Below are 21155 nucleotides of genomic sequence, written 5' to 3'. Positions count from 1 at the left end.
TTTCATATCACAAGGCTCTTTATTTAACATTGTAGCAATTGAACTTAAAATAGCTTGGTACTTAAACAATCTGAACCAGGTAAGTGTTTCCATGTAAATACAAAACCATGCAAAAATAGCACCATCCAGCTTCCGTTGCATATGCTATATTGAAAGATGGCATTTTTTCAAAGCAGCTAGCATTTTAGAACATGCAACTCAGAATACAGAGGCAGAATTTGCTAAGGCAGTGGAATTAAAGACAACAATTGTAGGAGTCAAGCCCTTTCTCCTTGTTACTAGTTATCTGTTTAGGAAAGAGATAATCCATTATCTCACATTGAAACTTTAGCCAAGGTTTTAAGTGAGGGCATTAGACACAGTCGTAAAGTGATTTGCTGAGATCTTAGGCTAAATGAAATGCCTTTAAAAATTAGAAGAGACCATTCAATATCTTATGCCATTAACAGACTACATGAGTAGACTTCAAATTAAACACATTTCATAAGGCTTTGGTGATGTGTTAGATTTCTTAGGGTGAAGCCCTAAGTTCAGAATTCTGTGTTTTTCCTACAAGAGCTGCGGACACTAAAAGCCCTCAACTCGGTCCTAGCAGGTAAAGAGAAATGAACTTTCATTTATGGTTTTAAAGCATCTTAATTTTTACAGCATTGTAACTTGAGTGATTTAGGATTTTATATTTAAAAAACAAAAGAGAGACAGCTCAACTTTAAATCAGGAGGAAGCGCATTGCCTCAGAAACGTGCTGATAACCACAGTACCCACTTTTGATATGATCCAGAATTGGAGGAGTGAAAAAGAAAGCAAATTTCCTGTCATAGTTAAGATATGAGAAGGCACTCCAGGGGGAACCTGAGATTTGCTCCTCACTGTCTGTGGTACCATGCTGGCTGTTACTTGGCTTGTTAGAGGTGTGCAATTTGTTTTCTAGGTCTCAAGCTAGTGCTTCTCCAATACAAGGGAGCAACAGTTCAGTACAAGAGCGTTCATTTTGGGGAAAGAATGATCAGCCACTGGTAGTTTAGAAAAATGCAAAACCCTTCCGAGTGGATGAACTGATGAATCTGATCATGAGATACATGTCTGTTTCTCCCCTGCTCAAGGTGAGGTGATAAATTGTGAAACAAGTTGGGTCTCCAAGACTTATGAGCCTCTCTATATAATGAATATTTGACAAAGAAAACTCAGTGACTAGAATTTTTTTCCCCGTTGGCCTTTTAATTCACCATCTCAAGAGCTTATTCACATGTAAGTAGGGAGCGAAAAAGGCATTTGCTTTGTTTTGCAGTCACTCCTAAATGCTCCCTAGCTAGGTATCAGGACAGCACTACTATCCTCTTCCTATGATGAAGTTTGTGAATGGATTGTCTGGGTTGGTCTCCATAGTTACATAGACAAAGAGTACGAAAACAAAGATAGCGAGTATAGCAATCCTTATGGGCATTGATAAGATTCCTCGATGGACCTCCTCCCGCTCTAATGCTGCTGCCTTGGGCTTCTCCTTTTCCACTTTGGACTTCTCCACAATATTCTGTGTTGACGGGTCACTCTCTCTCACTGATCTTCTCTTAGTAGGACTGTGAAAAGGATGGTAAAGTTTAAGATAACTTTTAAAAAAAAATCCATACTGCTAACCACGGTTACCTTTCAAACTTAAGCACACAGACTCAGAGAAATAAAGCACCAGGAATCAGGCTTCTTGTGATCAAGACAAACTAAAATATAGTCATGGCTGGAGCAAACCTCCATATGATCAAACATGCTCCTTTGAGATTAACGTAAAAAGAGGTCGTTTTTGTGAACTGTGTATACGGGGACAACCAAGGGTTGCTTTAAACTCAGGCTGGGCACCCACTGCAGCCAGGAAGTTCATTTTAACACCGCATGGACCAGCATGACCTGCCTTAAGATAGAACTGGAAGGAATACTTTCCCAGATGGGCTTGTGCCATATGGTCACTATTTGTTGTGTTAACAGTGATGGTAAAGTGGTATTGGGAAACACTGCATTCTGGTTGGTAGCCAACAGAAGCAAAATCTGCAGGTCAGGATGCCTTTTGTTTAATGAGCTGCACTGCATGATAAGCGCTCCTCCCCAAGGCTTTCTAAGGGAGCAGCAGGACACATGGGTTCTTGTTTACTAGAAGTGCTAAAGAATTTGAAAGTAGCTTTTTTGCAGAGCTGCAAAGGAAGCTCATACCTAAAAGAGAAGCAGCTAAAAGCCTCTACACTAGTTTCAGTGACTGAGTAGTGAATTTTTGAATTCGTGAATGGCTGAAGAGCATTACCTTATTCCTATGGGAGACCGAGGATCAGGAAACCATGTTTCACCTTGACCATCATCTTTGCCCACTGAGTCACCCATTGTGTCAGCTGCCTAACAAGAGAAGAAAGAGTTTATAGTGGGAGATTTAGTAAATAGAATTTATGCAGGATCTTTTATTCCCAACTGCTGAAGCCACTGAACAAGGTGTGGATACTTGAGAGGAAGAATATCTTCGTTAACTTTTTTGGAGTGAGGATTCATCGTGGTGGATTTTCAATGACCAAAACCAGGATGAATGGGAAAAGGCAATTACATGCCCAGTGCTAGCCTGGAACATTAGCTGTGATCACAAAAGCCGGAAGGAGAGTTGTGCCAGAAATGTAATAACCAAATTCTTTATTTTCAGATAAGAAGCAACGCAGTAAGTGGAAACAGCCTTCAAATAACTTCATTTAAAGTGAATATTTCCTCTATCGTAACCAGAAAAAACACCTTGTGAAGGATTTATAGCCACCCAGGAGATTAAGTTTAAAAAAAGAGATTAGTTGCCTGCAGTCTACTCTGTTTAACAAATATTGAGGCCTGTGGAGTATTAGCTGGTGTTCGATAAGTCATTGTGCTCTTGTCCAGCATGATCTTACCCTGCCAAAGAAGCAAGTGATTGCAGCTTACTTTAAGTAAATAAATCAACATTCCACAGTAAGAAGTACTTTGTATCTGGACATAGGATCTAAATCCACTAATTCAATAGCCCATATAAACAAGCGTAACAAAGATCACCACTGCAATTAAAAAAAAGTGGTTCAGGTAAGAAAGAAATGGAATAACGGGGGAGGAGGAAATGGGTTTTAAGCTTTTTTTGATTGTAACACTTAGGGCATTTAGGGCAAATCTGAAATTCAAGAGTGAATCTGTTCAAAAGATTGGAATGGCACTTACTCCAAATGGACCCAGCTAGGTTGTTGGAAGGCTGACTAGCATTCACTGATCCAAACAAAAAGTGTTCAACTGCCAGTCAATTATTTTTATGGATAAGCTACGTTTATGGGCTGAAGCACACAATAGGTCTGGTCTAAAGCCCTCAGAATGAAAAAGAAACAGTGATATATCATATATATCCCACATCTCGTTCACTTCAGCGGGAGCAGGACTGGAACCTGAGAAAGAGCTACTAATGCCTTCAGTCCTCTCCCACCAAGGAGAAACTGGGATATGCCACATTTGTGCCTTCTGGCATACTGGCTGGTCCAGGGAGATGGATGGGCAGGGTCCCATAGTCAGGCAAGAATTATTGCTAGGCATCGGTACCGTCCATGTGACGCTGCAGGAGCAGGCACTGAGCAGCGCTGGGGGGTTCCTCTTTTCATGTCCTGGTGATATAACATTTATGTTATCACAGCGTCCAAAGGCCTTCATCAGGCCTGGAGACCCACTGTGCTGGTTGCTGTACAAACATAAGGACAGCCATATTGGGGCAGACCAATGGTCAATCTAGCCCACTATCTTGTCTTTGACAGTGGTCAGTGCCAGATACTTCAGACACAATGAAGAGAACAGAACAATCAAGTAATCCATCTGATTGTCCAGTCCCAGCTTCTGGCTACCCTCACTTTAAGGACATTACAATCTAATGCCCCAATCTGGCAAAGATGTAGGCATGTGCTTAACTTTGTGCTCTGTGATAAGACTTTACAGGACTGGGGCCTAAAACAAATTCAACTCTGCTGCACTGAAATTTTGCATAAAGTTATTAAGGGTACATCATAGTTTCAACCTCTCTTGCTGATTTAGAAATGCAAAGAAACATTCTGGGATTATTTTCTATTCTTTAAAAGGAGTCATGCAACTGTTTGTACATTTTGCTTGTTTTAAGAGTCCACCTTTGAGGTAGCACTACTTTGTCTTAAATTAGGGTAAGGGAAGATTTGTATTCAGGATCAAATGCAACACCAAGGAAAGGAGTTTTGAAGGGCATGGATAGTGCCTTAGGTAGCTAAATGCTATTCACTGATACCTCATTTGCACCATTTTGCTTTACTATTTGCTCTGGGACATAGTTTTGTGGATAGCACTTTTGGAAGATTTTCTGGAAAAAAGCCAGTTTATTATAAGTTAATTGGTGCCAGAGTACCTTTGTCCTACGACTAGCCTGGGGACTGCCGCCACCTGACCTCTTCTGTCCTTGTGTCCGATGTGCTGGCAACTTATCCTCTGGCAATATTTGCTCTAGCTGTTAATATCCAAGACAGGCATTCATTAATTGGAAGGGTAAACAACCTATGCATAATTGAATACTCTCCTGGTCAAAGATGCTGTATCAAGGTCAAGAATACTGTGCACAAGAGACTATTCTCTTGCAGTTAACAACCTGCGCTTATCCAAGTAATGACTACTAGTGATTTTTCCACCTGCGACAATAAGTCTACACCTTCATTTATTGTGCACTGCTAATTTTTTTTTTTTAAATGTAAGAACCTGGAATCATCTGTGCGTCACACATCAGACGTGTAAAATAGTTCTCAAGATAACAGTTTCTGCTCTAAGTAGCAATCGAATATCAGCTTGCTTTATTTGTTAAGGGCCCAATGTAGATGTCTAGAATACGGCCCATTTGACAGTTAATGGAACACCTTCATTGACATGGGCCAGTAATTTCATAAGAGAATTATTCTCATGACTATTTCTAGTATGTAATTTGAACAATAAGGCTTTTCTATATGAACAAGATGCAAATAGGCCAAAGCCAATGTTATAGGTCAACCCCTGATCAGTAATAACCATTGCTGAAAAGTTAGCAGTAGGTGAAGTAAGAAGCAGCGAAGAAACATTCTGCTCCACTACAGCATGCCTAACGAGAAGCTTTTTCTCATGCAAGTTCATGCACAAAATTCAAGATTTGTGAATTGTTAGGAGCACCAACATAACCATAAATTAAAACATTGGGAGGGTGGGTACTTTCCTCGGCCACTATCTTGGCAAGACTGTAATCTGCATCAGGTGCTAGGAGTTTCTTGTGGCGTTCTGAAAATTCGACGTGTGGCGCCTGTAAGAAAAAGAAATCCATGAGGAACGCTGAAAACCAATGGAGACTTTTACTAAAAGTGACCTTAACTAAAGGTCCATATTTTTTGAAGGGCACAATATAGAACTGTTTATTTTACACAGATGGAGCCAGCACATCTTAGTATGGTATTTATCACTTCAGCTTTCTTCAAATGCTATAGATTTTTGGAAGCCAATTGTTGTAATTAGGAAATTTTTTTCCACAAAATATGAAGAAACATGAGGAAGGCTTGTCCAATGGTTAGAGTAGAACCTAAGACGGAGGTTCAATTACATGTCTTGCCACAAACTCCCTCTGCAGCCTTGGGCAAGGTCACTTCGTTTCTCTCTGCGCCTCAGTTCCCCATCTATAATGTAAGATGGGGATAACAGCACTTTCCTATAAGAACTTTAGATAGATGGGATGAGTCTGATCTTAAGGTTTATAGGAACTTGCTTTCACACCACTTATAATGGTCACCTTACTTTGTGTCCCTTTAAAATCTAAGTTTAAATGTTATTTAACATGGTGAAACACTGGTGACTGAATCAATATTTAAATAGTTAATTTTATATTTTAAACACACTGATAAGTCAGCATTTATAAATTACTTGGGCACTTTGTATGTCAGGAAATACACTTGCATATTCTTAAACACCCGAGCTGACTTTTACAGTTGATTTCCTTGGGCTGCACAGTAGAAGTTGTGCCATAGAAGCATACTATAATTAACTGATTGAAGGTAATTGCTGCATTTGTCAAGAGCTTAATACAAAGAACATCCGTTTCTATTAACTTGAAATTTCCTGCATGTAGCAGCAGTTACATAAAATATTCATGCATTAGTAGGTTACTTACTTTACAGTAGCCAGTGGCACAAGCTGCTGTCACTTTAAAGTCTTTTGTTTCAAGGACTACTTCAGTACCCGTTTCTGAATAAGAAGAGGAAAACTAATAAATGAGGACTTAAGAGTAATTATGCTGGAGTATCTATGCCACCTTGCCTAAGTCAATACTTCAAAACAAGAGCTGTAGGACAGCCATCTTTAGAAATTGCTTTGCTTAATTATCCTCCTGTGCTTTCACCCAGCTACAATGGTGATAGGCAACATACAAATACATAGATGAGAAGGTGCAAAGAGGCAATGTGCCCAAATGCCAGCGGTCTACCTAACAGAGGATTAGATTCAAGTCTTCAGGGCTACAGAGGCAGGAGAGGGGTCAGAACAGTATTCATATATTGGCAATCACGTCTGGAAAATTAACGAGTGAATAATTCCTTATCCATTCCCTAGCATTATGCAGTAGAACCAGGGAAGTTTTTATATTGAGTGAAAATAATTTAAAGGAAAAACAGGCAGCTTGTTTGAGCTAGCTATGCTTTTGTTAGGACAGCTGCTATGCTGTCAGATTAGTCCAACGTGCAGCTGTTGGTTTAGTATTTTTCAAAACATTTCTAATCCGCTCAGGATTTTGGAACTCCCTTTTTTCAAACAGCAACAGAAATTGACCCACCAAACTAATTGCTTAAAGAAAGCTAGCAATTCCTTACAGCCTGTAAAATAAATGAGAGGCTTGGCTATCTCCTTGATAGGAACTTCAAAGGAGGCTTACAAGTGATAAAAAAGAAGGCTTGGTTTTCAGTTCTATGCAGCTCCCCAAAAAGATCTTCAGGATTGAGCTACTGAACGTTACACTTCTGCCGAGAGAAAACCCTACATTCGTTTTTTCTTTTGAAGATACTTCAATTTCCTTGATAGTCACAAAGGAGTTAGCATGCCAGATCAGACCACAGGGCCATCAGGTTCAATAGCTGTCAGACAACGGTCAGTGCCAGACATTTCAAGGAACCCTGTGGCAGGCAGTCACAGAACAACCTGCCCATAGAATAAATTGCTTCCTAATTCCCACACAGATTGATTTATGCCCTGAAACATGCTGGTTTACATTTCTTCAGACTTCTACACGTCTCATTTAACAGTGGATGTTCTCATTTTCCATATAGGGCCTGATTCTAAGTTACAAGTTAGGAGCCAATTTAAGGCCCTTTACAATGTCAGAAGCAAATCCTCAACAAGGGTTATGATAGTTTACACCAACTGTGGATTTGCCCCTCAGAGTACTGTAAAGAAGTATTAGTGCAAATAAGAATCAGGCCCCTAACTTCTAGTCCTTTTCATAAAAATCTAGCTAAGATCTCAGGCCTGGTCTCTGCTACAGAATTAGGTCAATGTAAAGCAGCTTAGGTCGCCTTAACTCTAAGCATCTACAGTAAAATTTAGTTCCCACCGACTTAACTCACCCACTACACCTACTTAACTCCACCTCCATGAGAGATTTAGTGCTTACGTCAATGTAGTCAGGTTGACGCAGCGTCAGCTTAGACACTGTGTTGCAGACATTCACAGTTGCTGCCTTTCAGCAACTATCCTACAGTGCCCCACACTGGCAGTGAAATCGGTGCAAGTGCTCCTGGTAAGGATGCGCACCGCTGACACAAGGAGCATAGCATGGATGCGTAAAACAGATTCACTTACTGCGGTGGCTGCACATCAACGTAACTTAGGTCAACTTAATTTTGTAGCGTAGACTTGCCCTCAGACTCAACAATATCTTGTGACGCTGAGTTACAACAGTTAGCTGTGCATCAAGTATTTCCTTTTATCAATATTCAGTTCATTACCATTCAATTGCATTCATTTGTTCTGTGTTTGTCCAGAGCCTAGCACAATGGGGTTCTGGTCCATGACTAGGGCTCCTAGGCATCTAATACAAATAATTCTATGTCCCTAATTTACCTTCTCAAAACTCTTGCTTTGTTTGCCTGGATTGTGTCTCCTTATTTCCCTCCTCTTCAAACTGAGGAGTCCCAGTGTTTTCAGCATAGGAGACGAGACTGAAGACTCCATCCAAAAGCCAAAGAAACTTATTTTCTGATTTGTGGAATACGTGCAAGCCCTGTAGTGTGTGTGGTTTACTTGGGTTACGTGGCCCAGATCTGAATTATTTTGTTGCATCACCCAGGGACATTTGCTGCGGAATCACACTGCTCATCCCAGTGTTTTATAGCATTTTTAGTTTTCCGTCTCAGAGCAGAGTCAGTCTACAACTCTACTGACACTGAATAAGCCATGTGCCATTATAGTTTTGGTTTAAAAAAAAACAAACCAAAAAAAAAAACCCCAATCATATACCAGACAGTATGCAGGGGTGCACTTGATAATGAAGTGCAAGATGGGGACTGGAGGAGTGGAAGACAGCAAGAGGTGATAAAACAGTTAGACCACAAACCCATTAAGCCACACTAAATTAAGGACAATATATGAAATCCAGGCGTCACTAAAGTCAATGACAAAGCCCCCACTGATTTCAATGGGACCAAGATTTCACCCCATGATTCTATGAAGAGCACAACATGGAAGGGACAAAAGGCATTTGACCTAAGAAATTACTCTGGAGTTCAGCTGCAAAGACTCTCAGAACCATTGCAGCAAGATTACTTTCCTTTATAAAAGGTCACCATTGAGATACTTTTGTTTATCAGCAACATTTAAAATAATTTCAGACAGGTGGATTAGCACATCGTGCATACTATATTGAGTAGACTTTTCAAATGTCAAAGGGCTCATCTACACTTAAAACACAGCTGCGCCACTGTAGCGTTTCAGTGTAGACACTACCTATGCCAACAGGAGGGGTTCTCCCACCGGTGTAGGTACTCCACTTCCCTCAGAGGCAGTAGCACGATCTAGCCGGGGATTTAAGTCTGCTTTACTGCACTGGTCAGGGGTGTGGATTTTTCACATCCCGGAGTGACATAATTATGACTATGTAATTTTCTAGTGTAAACCAGGCCTTAGGAGCACAAGTCCCACTGAGAGTCAATGGGATTTGTGCTCCTAAATTACTTAAGACCAGATTTTTGAAGCACTCAAAGATGCAGATAGGCCTAACTCCCATTGAAATTAATGGAAAATAGTTCCTAGGCAATTTAGAAAAAGCTCACTCAGTAATACTAAATGCTCTCAAACACACAAAATATTAAGATTGATAAACTGACATTTTAATTTCTGCATCCAAAGAGTCGAATACTGTACCTTTTTCTTCCTCACTCTCAGAGTCCTGGTCAAGATCTCCACTTTCCTGTGGCTTGGCACATAATCCTTGTGGACTTGGATTCACCAACTGCCGTAGTTTATTCTCATAAAGAGTCCTTGTAGAAGCTAAAATAAGCAGTTCCGAATACAAGGGGATTAATAACAATTGATTTCTGAGCAATTAGTTTTATTGTTGTAAAAACCCTGAAATTTAGGACCAGATTTTCAAATGAGCTCGGCACCCAGCAACTCCGGTTGAGAACAAGCGCTGAGCACGTATGAAATGTCTGGCCACATCATTTAGGTGCTGAAATGGGAGCTGAGCTCTTTTGAAAATTCAGGCCTTTGTTTTTTGTCTTATGTTTTTGAATTGGGCTGAGACTCAATTTCTCACTTTAAAGACCCTTTAAATTGATTAGGAACAGATGGGGAAGTAGAATCCAGAACCATAATTCATTTGAAGCGTACGTAGTATTGGTCCAGGCTCGGCACCATACATGAGAAGCTTTTCCTGCAATTCATTATCACTCAGTAGTTTAATGCTGATTTCATCTGTTGTGTCTTGGTCTTGGTTTTCTTGTTCTTGCTTTTCTATCAACACACCAACAGTGACCTGGGCCATCTTTTCCAACAGCAGAACCTTTGAGATAAGATATGAGAATTTACCATGAAAGTTAAATACAGCACAAGGCATCTTTAAGCATTTATCCTGTTGCTCTGCAAATCCAGTTTATCTAAAAATATAGAAGTGATTAATAAAACAGGAAGAGTTACATTTGCGTTTCCTGCCATTGTTGGAATGGTTTCCAAGTGCCTCACTATTCCATCACAGATTTCATACAAAGTTAAGTAATAATTATATTTAACTAACAATTACAGCTAAGTGGAACAAGAGATGGTGTGCTCAGATTTCAGAGGCGGCTTCCAGAAATGAGGTAAAAAGACCGTGTGTACACTAATATATATGGCCAATAATTACTACTAAATCCCTAGGCCTATATGCAATATGTTTAGAAAAGTAGTTTGAGTATCCCTTTATAGTCCAGATCTCCATTGTTTGCAGTATCAAGAGTTTGGAAATAATTTCTCCTCCATCCCACCCTCAATCCTGCCTTCTTCACTTCCTTGTCGGTCACGAATGCTCCAGAAATATGGTTTTGTTAACTTGCTTTCCTTTTGCTGGCCGTCTCTGCAGCAACCTGAAAATATTGTATTATCATTCAGTTATGTTTGTCGTAATGGAGTGGTGTCCTTTTCAGGCCTGCCACTCTGTCCAAGTTGTATATATGTAGATTTAATAGTCTTCAGTAAAGAGTCTAGAGCGAAGAGGCAGATTGCCTATGCCTATATGACCGAAGGGAAAGCCTATAAGATCTGCAAGTCAAAGATCTGCTTTGTCTGAGTTATATTAATAAGATAGGTTATTTTCAAGTACCAGACGGACATTCCCACAGCACATTTCCATATATATTACACAGACTAAATGAATCATTTCTAGCACAAAAATACTGCGCATGACTGCATGCAACAGCTGCTCTTCCATGCCTTGGTCTCTTGCGCCCTGGTTTTCATTAGAACAGGCACCGTTCTGATTGGAAGAGAGTCTGTAGAGACCCAGATATTTTAAAGGGGCAAAAGCCATGCCTCTTTCACTCACTTCCCCTTTCTTTTAGTGGGAAGAAAAGGTTTTGAAACCATCTTATGCATCTTTTCAGATTGTGTTTGGGAACCACTCTACCCCAATTCTACCTTGACAGAACTGGATAAGATTGAATTAAAGTGGTTTCATTCTGTTTGCTTGCTTCTGTGTCTATCACCCCATCTGTCTCATGCCTCACAGGGACGTTGTGAGGTTTAATTCATTAACATTTACAAAGCCCTAGGGGATTCGCACATGGAAGTTCCTATAGAAGGGTGATGTTTTTATAGAAGTAGAACACTGTATTCTTCTGCACACTTGATTTTTTCAATTGACCCATGAATGTCAGAAAGAAGTCTTAGAAGCAGTACAGGAAACACTGGCAGACAAGTCCACATATTGTTGGTAGAACAGACATCTGTGGTGCACTTTCATATGCCTTTATTATTTATTGACTGTCATCAGCATATGAGGTGCTCTGCAAGACAGAAAGACAGTCCTCAAACACTTTTCAGTTTGGAGCAGACAATCCAGTTTTTATCTCAAGATTAGTTGACAATGCATTAGAATGAGGTTATTCCAAACACAAATTCTACACTTGTTTACCGAATGTCTTAAACATTCAACCAAACCTTAACGCTTTGCATCATGGGAAAATAGACAGACATCAATTCAAATTCTCACTCTGCTTATTTATGATTTGAGACGTGAACTTAACCGTATGTTGTCTATGATCACTCACTTCTACCCCTCATTTCCCAGAGCTGTTTTAATATTGCAGTGACTACTACTGCAATATAATTACGTGTTACGATATGATCAGTGCCAACGTTAAACTGATACTCTGCTAGCGATCTGTCACTGTCTAATTACAAAAAAACTTCACTAGACAGGTCTATAGACTTTTATTCTGTAACACTGGCTAATTCAAAACCCTGTCACCTCTACTATTAAGATAAAAACTCTGTTTAAAAAAAGCATATTAAAAGAACATACTCTATTGTAGCAGATTATCCAGAGCTTGTTTACACAAGAGTTGCACCAGTTTAAAAACAGATTTGGTTAAACCAGTATAAACCCGCTGTGGACACTTAGCTAAAGGTCCAAGCTCAACCGATATAAAACCAGGTTTAAACTGACATAATAGTGACTAACCAATTTATTTGAGCATGAGCTTTCGTGAGCCACAGCTCACTTCATCAGATGAAGTGAGCTGTGGCTCACGAAAGCTCATGCTCAAATAAATTGGTTAGTCTCTAAGGTGCCACAAGTACTCCTTTTCTTTTTGCGAATACAGACTAACACGGCTGTTCCTCTGAAACCTGTCATAATAGTGACTACACACAAAGCTGCCCCAGTTTATCAGCACACCATTAGCTAAAAGGATGCAACTTTGTGTTTAAATCAGGCCTCAGGAACATTAAAAGCAGACCTTCTTTCTAGTTCTAGAATTCTGTAATTCAGACTGGGATTTTCAAAGCAGCATGAACTAGCTAGGCATCCAACTGCTGACTTCCAATGGGAGCTGAGCACCTCCCTCTTGGCCCCACCCTAAATCTGTTTAATAACAAACATTTCCATCTAGAAGAGGTTTTAAAAATAAAATTAATTGTACCTAAAAGTGTCTAATGAAGATTCTAGAACAAAGACTCTAATGGGTTATCTGAGGCAGCTTGCACCCATTTTTCATGCAGGGAGCCAGTCAACTCACTATATTTTAGTGTAGCTTAACAAGTCTCTTATCTCTTGGCTGAAGCCCAGGATACAAAGTCAACTCATGCCTTCACTTCTCTGTAGTAAAAAAGGGCAATTTTCTAAACGATTTACATATTTTTTACAGCAAAGTACATAATTTTACAAGAACCAAGTCTAGATATTTCATGTCATTGTTTCACGACGTATTTGTGCCTCAAAGTTCATCAGCTTTTTTTTGGGAGGGGGGGGTTTAAAAAAGAAGGTATCCGTGAAAAGACCCATTTCAATTTAAAATGAGGGTGTCATTTCCTAAGGCTGAATCTACCCTGGTCAAAATTACAATTGGTCACTCTCCACTGGGACAGCTCTACGGATAGGAATGCCAGATCCCTCGTATGCCAGGTTAGAAACAGTCTTGGAGACTGTTCTGATATTCCAGACAAATTCACTTACCCCCTCACATGATCTTATGAAATTCTGACTCTGTAATTAAAACAGCTACAGATGTTAAAAAGGGACTTCCTCTTTCTAAAAGCCCAAATGCCCCTGCTCTTCATGCCCAGAATAAAGCTCTAGTAACTTATCTGTGACATCATTAATTTCCATGGTAATAGACTGGTGTCAAACCAGATTGTGACTTCACTAAAGGTTCATTACAAGGAGGAATTTTGCTGGGAAGAAGAAAAACCAATCTATTACGCCGGTGAGGCCTGAAAATAACATAACAGCTTAATGAGATTAGAAATACAAGATGCATCTGTTCAGAAGGCAAGTAAATACATATGGGGAAAGTTAATCCAGGATAGCTATTTATGGAAGTGATATTTCAAAAGAACATCTGTGATGTCTACAAAGTTCTAGGAGCTATAGCAAAGGACAGAGCAGCAGAAACGCTAGTGTTTTGAGGGTCGTAGAGGCATCACACAATGGAAAAGGAGAGAGATAGTCTATAATCACTCAGTTGAGAGCATGACTAGAATACTGCATTCACTTCTGGACACCTCAATACTAGAAGGTATTTGTTACAGTCCTTGACTAAAGGATACTGTATAGTAATTACTAAGACAAAAGGTAATTCAGAAGAGCAACAAGAATGATGAAGAGTCTGGAGTGATTTATTTATGAGGCAAGATTAAGAGAACTAAATATGTATAGCTGAATGAGACTGAATGTTAATGAAGATCTCCTCTATAGGAAGAGAACTACACTGTAGAAGAAGTCTTCCCAGAGAATTGGCGGGGGGGAGGGGGGGGAGAGAGGACAGGGACAACGACATTGTTTGAAATGCTTAGGACAAGATACAGCTCTCCAGACTACAATGCAACTAGAAGTCACTGGCTGATGGGTGTTTTAAGAATGACTTTATTAGGATTCTGTGTTCCAGTTCATTTAAAAACATTTAGAGCAGGAAATAGTTACAGAGACCGCCATTTTAAAGTTCTGATATTCGCTCAGCCATTACATTAACCAAGCTCACTGGAGGCGGCTAATATTAAACAATATTTCTTCAGATACTTTACTCCCTACCACAGACAGGCCTCAACAATCTGTCCTTGGCCCCTAGAATAACAAAGCTAGAAATTAGTACTTACTAAGTACCTGGCATGTTTCAGCCCCTATTTAAAGCAAGAAACACTCCCTTCTGCCCATATTGGGAAAATTATTCAGCTAGCACTGGGATAGACATTTAAAAATCCTTTATCTAGCTTTGTATTTATACTATGCACCTTTCACTAAAGGCCTATGTGAAAATAGGATTCCCTTTGAAACATGTGGCATTCTAAGTAAGAATTTGTACAAGGAAACAAGAGCTGGGGACCTTCAGTGACATCTCGCACTTACAATTAAAACATGACTAACAATTATCTTAAATTGTGTTCAGTTCCCTTCCCATGGAAGCCACACTCCATTTAAAGACCCTTTTCAAGTTGCACTTGTGAGTCTATGCATTCACTTAATCTACAAATACATTATTTTAACAAAGGAGTCAGCCAAACTGAACGAACAGCATTTCAGATGGCCATCTGCCAAAGCCTATTTCCATTAAAACCTCAACAAATTGCAGCAGAAAACTGAAAGTTCTGTTTTCCATTCATTTTTATGCATAAACATACAACTCTTTACTAGTTCATTCATTTGAAGAGATGCTATTAACTTGCCTCAAGTTTCCCCGTGACACTTCATCTCTTCCCCCGCCCACCCCGCCCCCAAACATACAACTAAAACACAAAATCAAGGCTGTATGTTTGGTTATCAGAGTCAATGTGACAAGGCTATATGACCTATTCAGCCCCACAAAGGCTAGGTTTAGACTTAATTCTAGATCTTGTAGCCATATGAATGATTTTAATATAGCCTCTTTCATTCACAGGACTCTTAACAAGGCTTTTGGAATTATTGGTTTTGTCCATCAACTTCTCTTAATTTAAAGAGCATCAAGGACGACAGTACACTAAACGGGAAATTCAACTTCAGCTCTTTTTAGTCAGAAATTATTTTTCTAAATAAATAGAAATTATTGAGGAAACAGATAAGCTCAAAAACAACTTTCGTTCGCAGCGAGATTTGGTGAACAATCTAGTCATAACAAAAGCCATCTAAGGAAAAGAGACTGAACATTTAAATGAATAGAAGAGCACTAAAGACCAAGGTTAAAGGAAATGCAGGTGTACAAAATAAAACATCTTGAAATGAAGGTTGAAAGGGTTAGAATCCAAGAACACTCAAAAGCTTTTTCTATTGTGAAATCGACACTTTTATAAGGCATTCTGTTGCTTCCTAATCCAAAACTATTTGCATAACCAAGTGCATATGTCACTTTCCAAGCTACCATGACACTGCAATGTCATCATGACTAAATTAATAAAATGGCATTATTAGGTAAAATTAGTTCCAAAAATTGGGTTAGCAATTGTTTGTTCCAGGCAACTACTAACTGAATGACTTTGCAAAAAGCTCTGCTAAACGGTGTCATGTCATAGAAACAGTCTAATGATCTAACAGTTACTGGTGGGTTTGTTTTGTTTACCTTTCTCAAAGTTAGTTGCCCAAGTTTTCCTCTAGGCTTTGTACAGCGTCAAGGACTGTAAGGAGCTGGAGACTGATCCAAAACATATTGAAGTTAGTGAACGAGACCCCAATAGATGTCAATGAGCTTTGGAACAGGTTACTGTTCTGGACAGGTGCTGAGTACTCACAGCTCTCACTGAAGCAAATGATAGCTGCAATTGCCCACCACCTCATGATCACATTTGACTATGCTCAGTACATTGAGAAGACTGGATAACATTTTCAACATAGTCAAAAGCAGTTAGAGACTCCCTATCAACTTTAAAAAGCCTACTCTGCCTGAAAGTGTTTTTCCCCGCTGTGGTTACGAGAAACACCTAAAAATGCTATAAACTGAAAGATGAGAGCAAAATATCCCTCTCAACACTGAGATTTGTTTGCTTTATGTATCTGACAGCAGCACTGTATGTAGAGATGGTCTCCGTTTCCCCAATTATAGTCAGTTTCCTCGGTTATATTTATGAGAGTATTTCATACAGCAGAGAAAACAGAATTTTAAGAATCAAAAAGTGTAGTTGTGAAGCTGTATGCGTTGGCAGAGGAACTCAGAGGCAGGTGCAATAGTTGAAAACAACCTCAGATTTGTTTTTTTCAGTTGGCTAGATTTGTTGATAGTTAATGGTATCAGGCCCCAAATTTAGATTTGTGGAGGTTTTGATTTTTTGTTTTTGAAAAAAACAATAAGCATTATAGCCACTCAATCTCCTCCTGACTTTTAAGTGTTAGTAAAACAGCTTTGTGAGGATGTTTACATCCTCTAATTATTTGTAACTTAAGTACTGTAGCCATAAGTTTCTGCATGATAACCAGAGTGAAACTAACTAGTACAATAATTCAGTTAAAGGGAAAAAAAAATAAAATCAAACTTTGATTGTTTCAATTTAACCTTTGGTGTAATTTATACAGGCAAATGAGGCTCACCCCCATGTAATTTTAACCCAGTAATGTCAGTTTACTTTGCTTAAGTAGTTTGTATCTTAACACAACTGTGAATTAGAACATAAATGCTGCACAAGCACAGTGTTTAACCAATAATCATAAGTACTTGCTTAGGATTTACATCTGTAATGATCCCTCTTTTCAAGTTGATTTTGCTGAGACTAAAGAAGACTGCTGTAGGAATATATGCCAGAAATGTACATATACATAGTGTTTTTAAAAAGGAAGAGTGAGTTTTATGCCTTCCTCTATCATCCTCCCTCAGGGGAAGTCAGCTGAGCATCTGCATCCAAAGAGCAGGAACATACACCCCTCCCTGTGGGGCTAAGCAGGAGTGCAATAGCTAACAAGAAAGGGGTCAGCTGCAGCAGGATGAAGTAGCAGATTGCCTGAGGAGGTGCCTTCCAGCCCTACATTTCTGTAGCCTGGTCTACACTGGAAAATTAAATTGGCTTAACTACATCACAAAGGGGTGTGAAGCAGGGTAGTTAAGCCACCCTGTCTCCCCCACACACAAACAGTGCTAGGGTGAGGGAAGAATTCTTCCCTCGACCTAGCTGCTGCCTCTTGGGGAGGTGGATTACCTGCGCAGAGGGAGAATCCCTCCCAGAGGCCTAGGTAGCATCTACACTGAAAGTCTGCAGCTGGGCCACTGCAGTATAGACAAGACCTATGAGTAGAAATATATATATATATATAAAAATGCTCCTTGGGGTGACTCCTGCCCAGGGCTCTATCCTGCAACCACACCTCCCAATTGCCCTTTGTTTTAATTTGGGGAATCCTTATCCTTCCTATTAGCTCCCTCTGCTTTGGGGAAACCCTATGCTGCTCCCCCACTGCCTCCAACTGCACCCCCATGCACGATTCCTAGCATAGGGGATTCCCACAGACCCTATCTTCCTCCATTTTAATGGAGCCACCTCCATTTTACTTTTAGGGGCACCCCTCCCATGCACCATCAACTTGTGTTTTATTTCAGCTCCCCCCCCCCCCCCTTCCCAGGGATCATTACTGGGGGACCCCCAGTGCCCTGTCTCAGACTGCCTGTGTTTATGCCTGGGGATCACCTCCCCTTATCCCTCTACGCCAGAGGAAACGCCCCCACCCCACCTCTAGTTTGTTAAGGGCGTAAAATAAATCCCCCTGCAAGCCAGGGGGCACCTTGACCCCGACGTGATTCGAACACGCAGCCTTCTGATCTGGAGTCAGACGCGCTACCGTTGCGCCACGAGGTCCCACCAGCGCAGGCTGGAGCGGCGCTCGAAGAGGCTGTGCGTGCGTCTCAGGTCTCCCCGTCACTCTCCCTCCGCGCATGCGTACTCTGCCCCAGGGGCGTCCCAACCTCACACCTGAGCCTCTCGCTCTCCCGGCCACCCCTGCAGGCTGCTGCGCGCTCCCGTGGCAGCCCTCACCTCGGTCTCCCCGCCGGACGCCGACGGAGACAGCGATAGCTCCCCCGCGTCATCGTCCCACGGCCGGGCTGGGGCCCACCCAGCCGCCTTCAAACCGCCCGCCGGGCCGCCTCGCAGCCAACCACCGCCCGGCCACGCCCCTGTGGGCGGTACCAATTCCCTGTGTCGGTGCCGCGGGAGGGGGGGTCAGCGGGCGCTACCACTCGCACATCTCATAGGGTCATACCACCGACAACTCCCGGGAGGGGATCTGCCTCTCTTACTCCACAGGACTATACCATTCCCATGCAACCTCAGACATAAAGGGACAGGACATGCCCAGCCAGGGTTGGAGCTGTATTAGGTGCACTGAGTTTTCTCAGACATCAGTTCTCAGCTCAAGCTGAAATCTCTGGGTTTAATATTAACTATTATTATTATTACATTTAGTATTATGTAATATTTAAATCACTATTGTACTTTAGCATTTTAAAGCCCTTATACATTATAGTATTTAACATTTATTCTTACACGTTGGACTATTAACTAATCAGTTAATCTGATATCTCCTTTCATAATGTCCATCTCTTTCTTCTTTCTAATGCAGGATCGTACTACATGATTATCTCACTCATTCCACTTGTCTCAGTTTGACATTCCTGCAAATAATATTATTCCCCCTCCAACCTCATCTTCCTCTCAGTAAATTCAAACCCCACTTTAAACTTAAGCCTGTCATCTCGTGTAGTTTGTTGATCAGGCTGGCTTCTGTGGAGAGTGGGAGGTGTTACATTGTCTGGTCTGGTTGATTTAATGAGGGGTACAAGAACAAAGTGACTCCTGACAGCTGTCTGAAACCTACCCAAACTGGAACTGAGGAATGTCCTATAGATGGCACTGTCTCACCCTGTCTCTCAGCCTGTCTTCAGCCCACACAGAATCAGGCAATGAAGAATGCAAAAGGAAAAAAGCAGAACATGCCATTCACATATTTACATCAATACTGTCAAAACAGTTATTTTTAAGCTGGGCACATCTTGCTGCTGATTTAAAACTTACCAGAATGGCTGCATCATTCCTGGAGGAGCTCTGGGTTACAGCAGCATTGGTAGAAAAGAAAGAACAGCCCCCAGATGCCCCAGCATTTGCAGGGTGGGTTGGATGAGAGTCCCCCGATCCAAACCCACGAGTGGGTGGTTCTGGGATGAATCCCAGCCAGAAAGGACCTATTTTTGCAAGCTGCAAGGTGACAGAAATCGCATCGATCTTCTGAGGTTTACATCATTTTGGGCCATACTCCTGCCCAAGCAGTTATGATATTTCAGTCCTGTTGAACCCTAACCTAACCCGTGGGCCTTGAACACCAAGCCCCAGACAAATCCAGATCCAAGCACCATCCATAACAAATCAATTGTCTTTCTCATTTCAATCTTGTTTTTCAAAGGCAATTTCTCAACATCTCTGTGGTAGCTTCCTGTATTGACTGTTTGCTTCTGAATATGTCCGCAGAATGATCTACCTTTCCAGTTGTCAGGGCCATAGGTGCTGGAACTAGCAGTGCCGGGGGGGTGCTGCTGTACCCCCTGGCTTGAAGTGGTTTCCATTATATAGAGGGTTTATAGTTTGGTTCAATGGCTCTCAGCACCCCCCACTGTATAAATTGTTCCAGCACCCCTGGTCAGGGCTGTTTCAGTGGGAATCTTTCCATTGACTTGGATAGGATTCAGATCAGGTCACCAGTGCATTGTACAGTGGAGACTGCACCAAGATTCACCTTTTGTAGGCCATGTCCAAGTTCTTCTCATATCACCAAAGTTTCCTGTACAATTTACTCAGCCTTTAAAGACCTACCTTTACTAGGTGGCTAGTTTTTGCTAGACCCCTGCCTTTAGAGAGAAGCAGCATGGAGTACTAGATGGTGCAACAGACTGGCACGCAGGAGACTTGTGTTTTAGTCCTGGTTCTGCCACTAGCCTGCTGAGGGACCTTGGGCAAGTCACTTTACTTGCTCTGTGCCTCAGTTTCCCCATCTGTAAAATGGGGATGATGATACTGACCTGCTTTGGGATCTAGATATTTTTATTCTTTGAAACGAGTGACACTTGGCAGGATCCTTATTTGTCTTGCTGCAAGTCCTGCTACTCTATTTTTAGCTCTTCTTATTTTTAGCTCATCACCTCCATATTGGTGCACATAACAAAATTAATGTGGTGGGGGTGGAGCTGAGGGGTTGGGAGTATGGGAGGGGACTCAGGGCTGGGGCAGAGAGTTGGGGTGTGGGGGTGAGGGCTCTGGCTGGGGGTGAGGGCTCTGGGGTGGAGCTAGGGATGAGGGGTTCAGGGTGAGGGAGGGGGCTCACGGCTGGCACAGAGGGTTGGGTGTGTGTGTGGGGGGGATGAGGTGCTCTGGCTGGAGATGCAGGCTCTGGGGTGGGGCTGGGGATGAGGGGTTTGGGGTGCAGGCTGCCCCGGGGCTACAGCGGGGAGAGAGGACTCCCCCCAGCTCACTCTCCCCGCAGCAGCACCTTGTCTGGGTGGGAGAAGCAGCAGCTCTGGGGCTGGGACTGCAGGATAGGCGCCTCCTCCCCGGCTGTAGTAGGTCCGGGCTGGGCTGGTTTGGGGCTGGGGGAGGGTTGAGGTGCGGCCTCCTGCAACTTTCACAATAAAGAGATTGTACTTCAGTACTTGCATGAGGTGAATTGAAAACTACGATTTCTTTGTAATTTTTACAGTGCAAATATTTGTAATAAAAAATAATAATAGAAAGTGAGCACTGTATACGTTGTATTCTGTGTTGTAATTGAAATCAATATATTTGAAAATGTAGAAAAACGTCCAAAAATATTTAATAAATTTCAATTGGTATTCTATTGTTTAACAGTGTGATTACAAGTGCAATTAATAGAGATACCTTTTTTAATTGCGATTAATTTTTTGAGTTAACCACGTGAGTTAACTGTGATTAATCAACAGCCCTATTTATTATTTATTTGTGTTGCAGTAATGCCTAAAAGC

At 41.3% G+C, this 21155-nt stretch overlaps 1 protein-coding gene and 1 non-coding gene across 2 annotated transcripts; both read right to left on the bottom strand.

Annotated features, from left to right (window-relative positions):
- LEMD1 (LEM domain containing 1) lies at window positions 1–18091 on the bottom strand. Its single transcript, XM_048826883.2, has 9 exons — window positions 17861–18091; window positions 9874–10045; window positions 9406–9531; window positions 6167–6240; window positions 5221–5308; window positions 4397–4491; window positions 2815–2907; window positions 2288–2376; window positions 1–1577 (listed from the first exon to the last, which is right to left on the bottom strand). Exons 1-9 carry the CDS (start codon window positions 18062–18064, stop codon window positions 1331–1333), a joined length of 1188 nt encoding a protein of 395 aa, XP_048682840.1. The 5' UTR covers window positions 18065–18091; the 3' UTR covers window positions 1–1330.
- Window positions 17914–17985, bottom strand: TRNAW-CCA (transfer RNA tryptophan (anticodon CCA)). Its single transcript has one exon. It is a non-coding gene; the product is annotated as a tRNA-Trp (tRNA).
- Window positions 18092–21155: the final 3064 nt, after the last annotated feature.

The sequence above is a fragment of the Caretta caretta genome, chromosome 21 (assembly GCF_965140235.1).
Source record: "Caretta caretta isolate rCarCar2 chromosome 21, rCarCar1.hap1, whole genome shotgun sequence".
Classification (NCBI taxonomy): Eukaryota; Metazoa; Chordata; order Testudines; family Cheloniidae; genus Caretta; species Caretta caretta.
The sequence above is the reverse complement of the archived record's forward strand: the minus strand, read 5'-3'. Positions and strand labels throughout refer to the sequence as shown.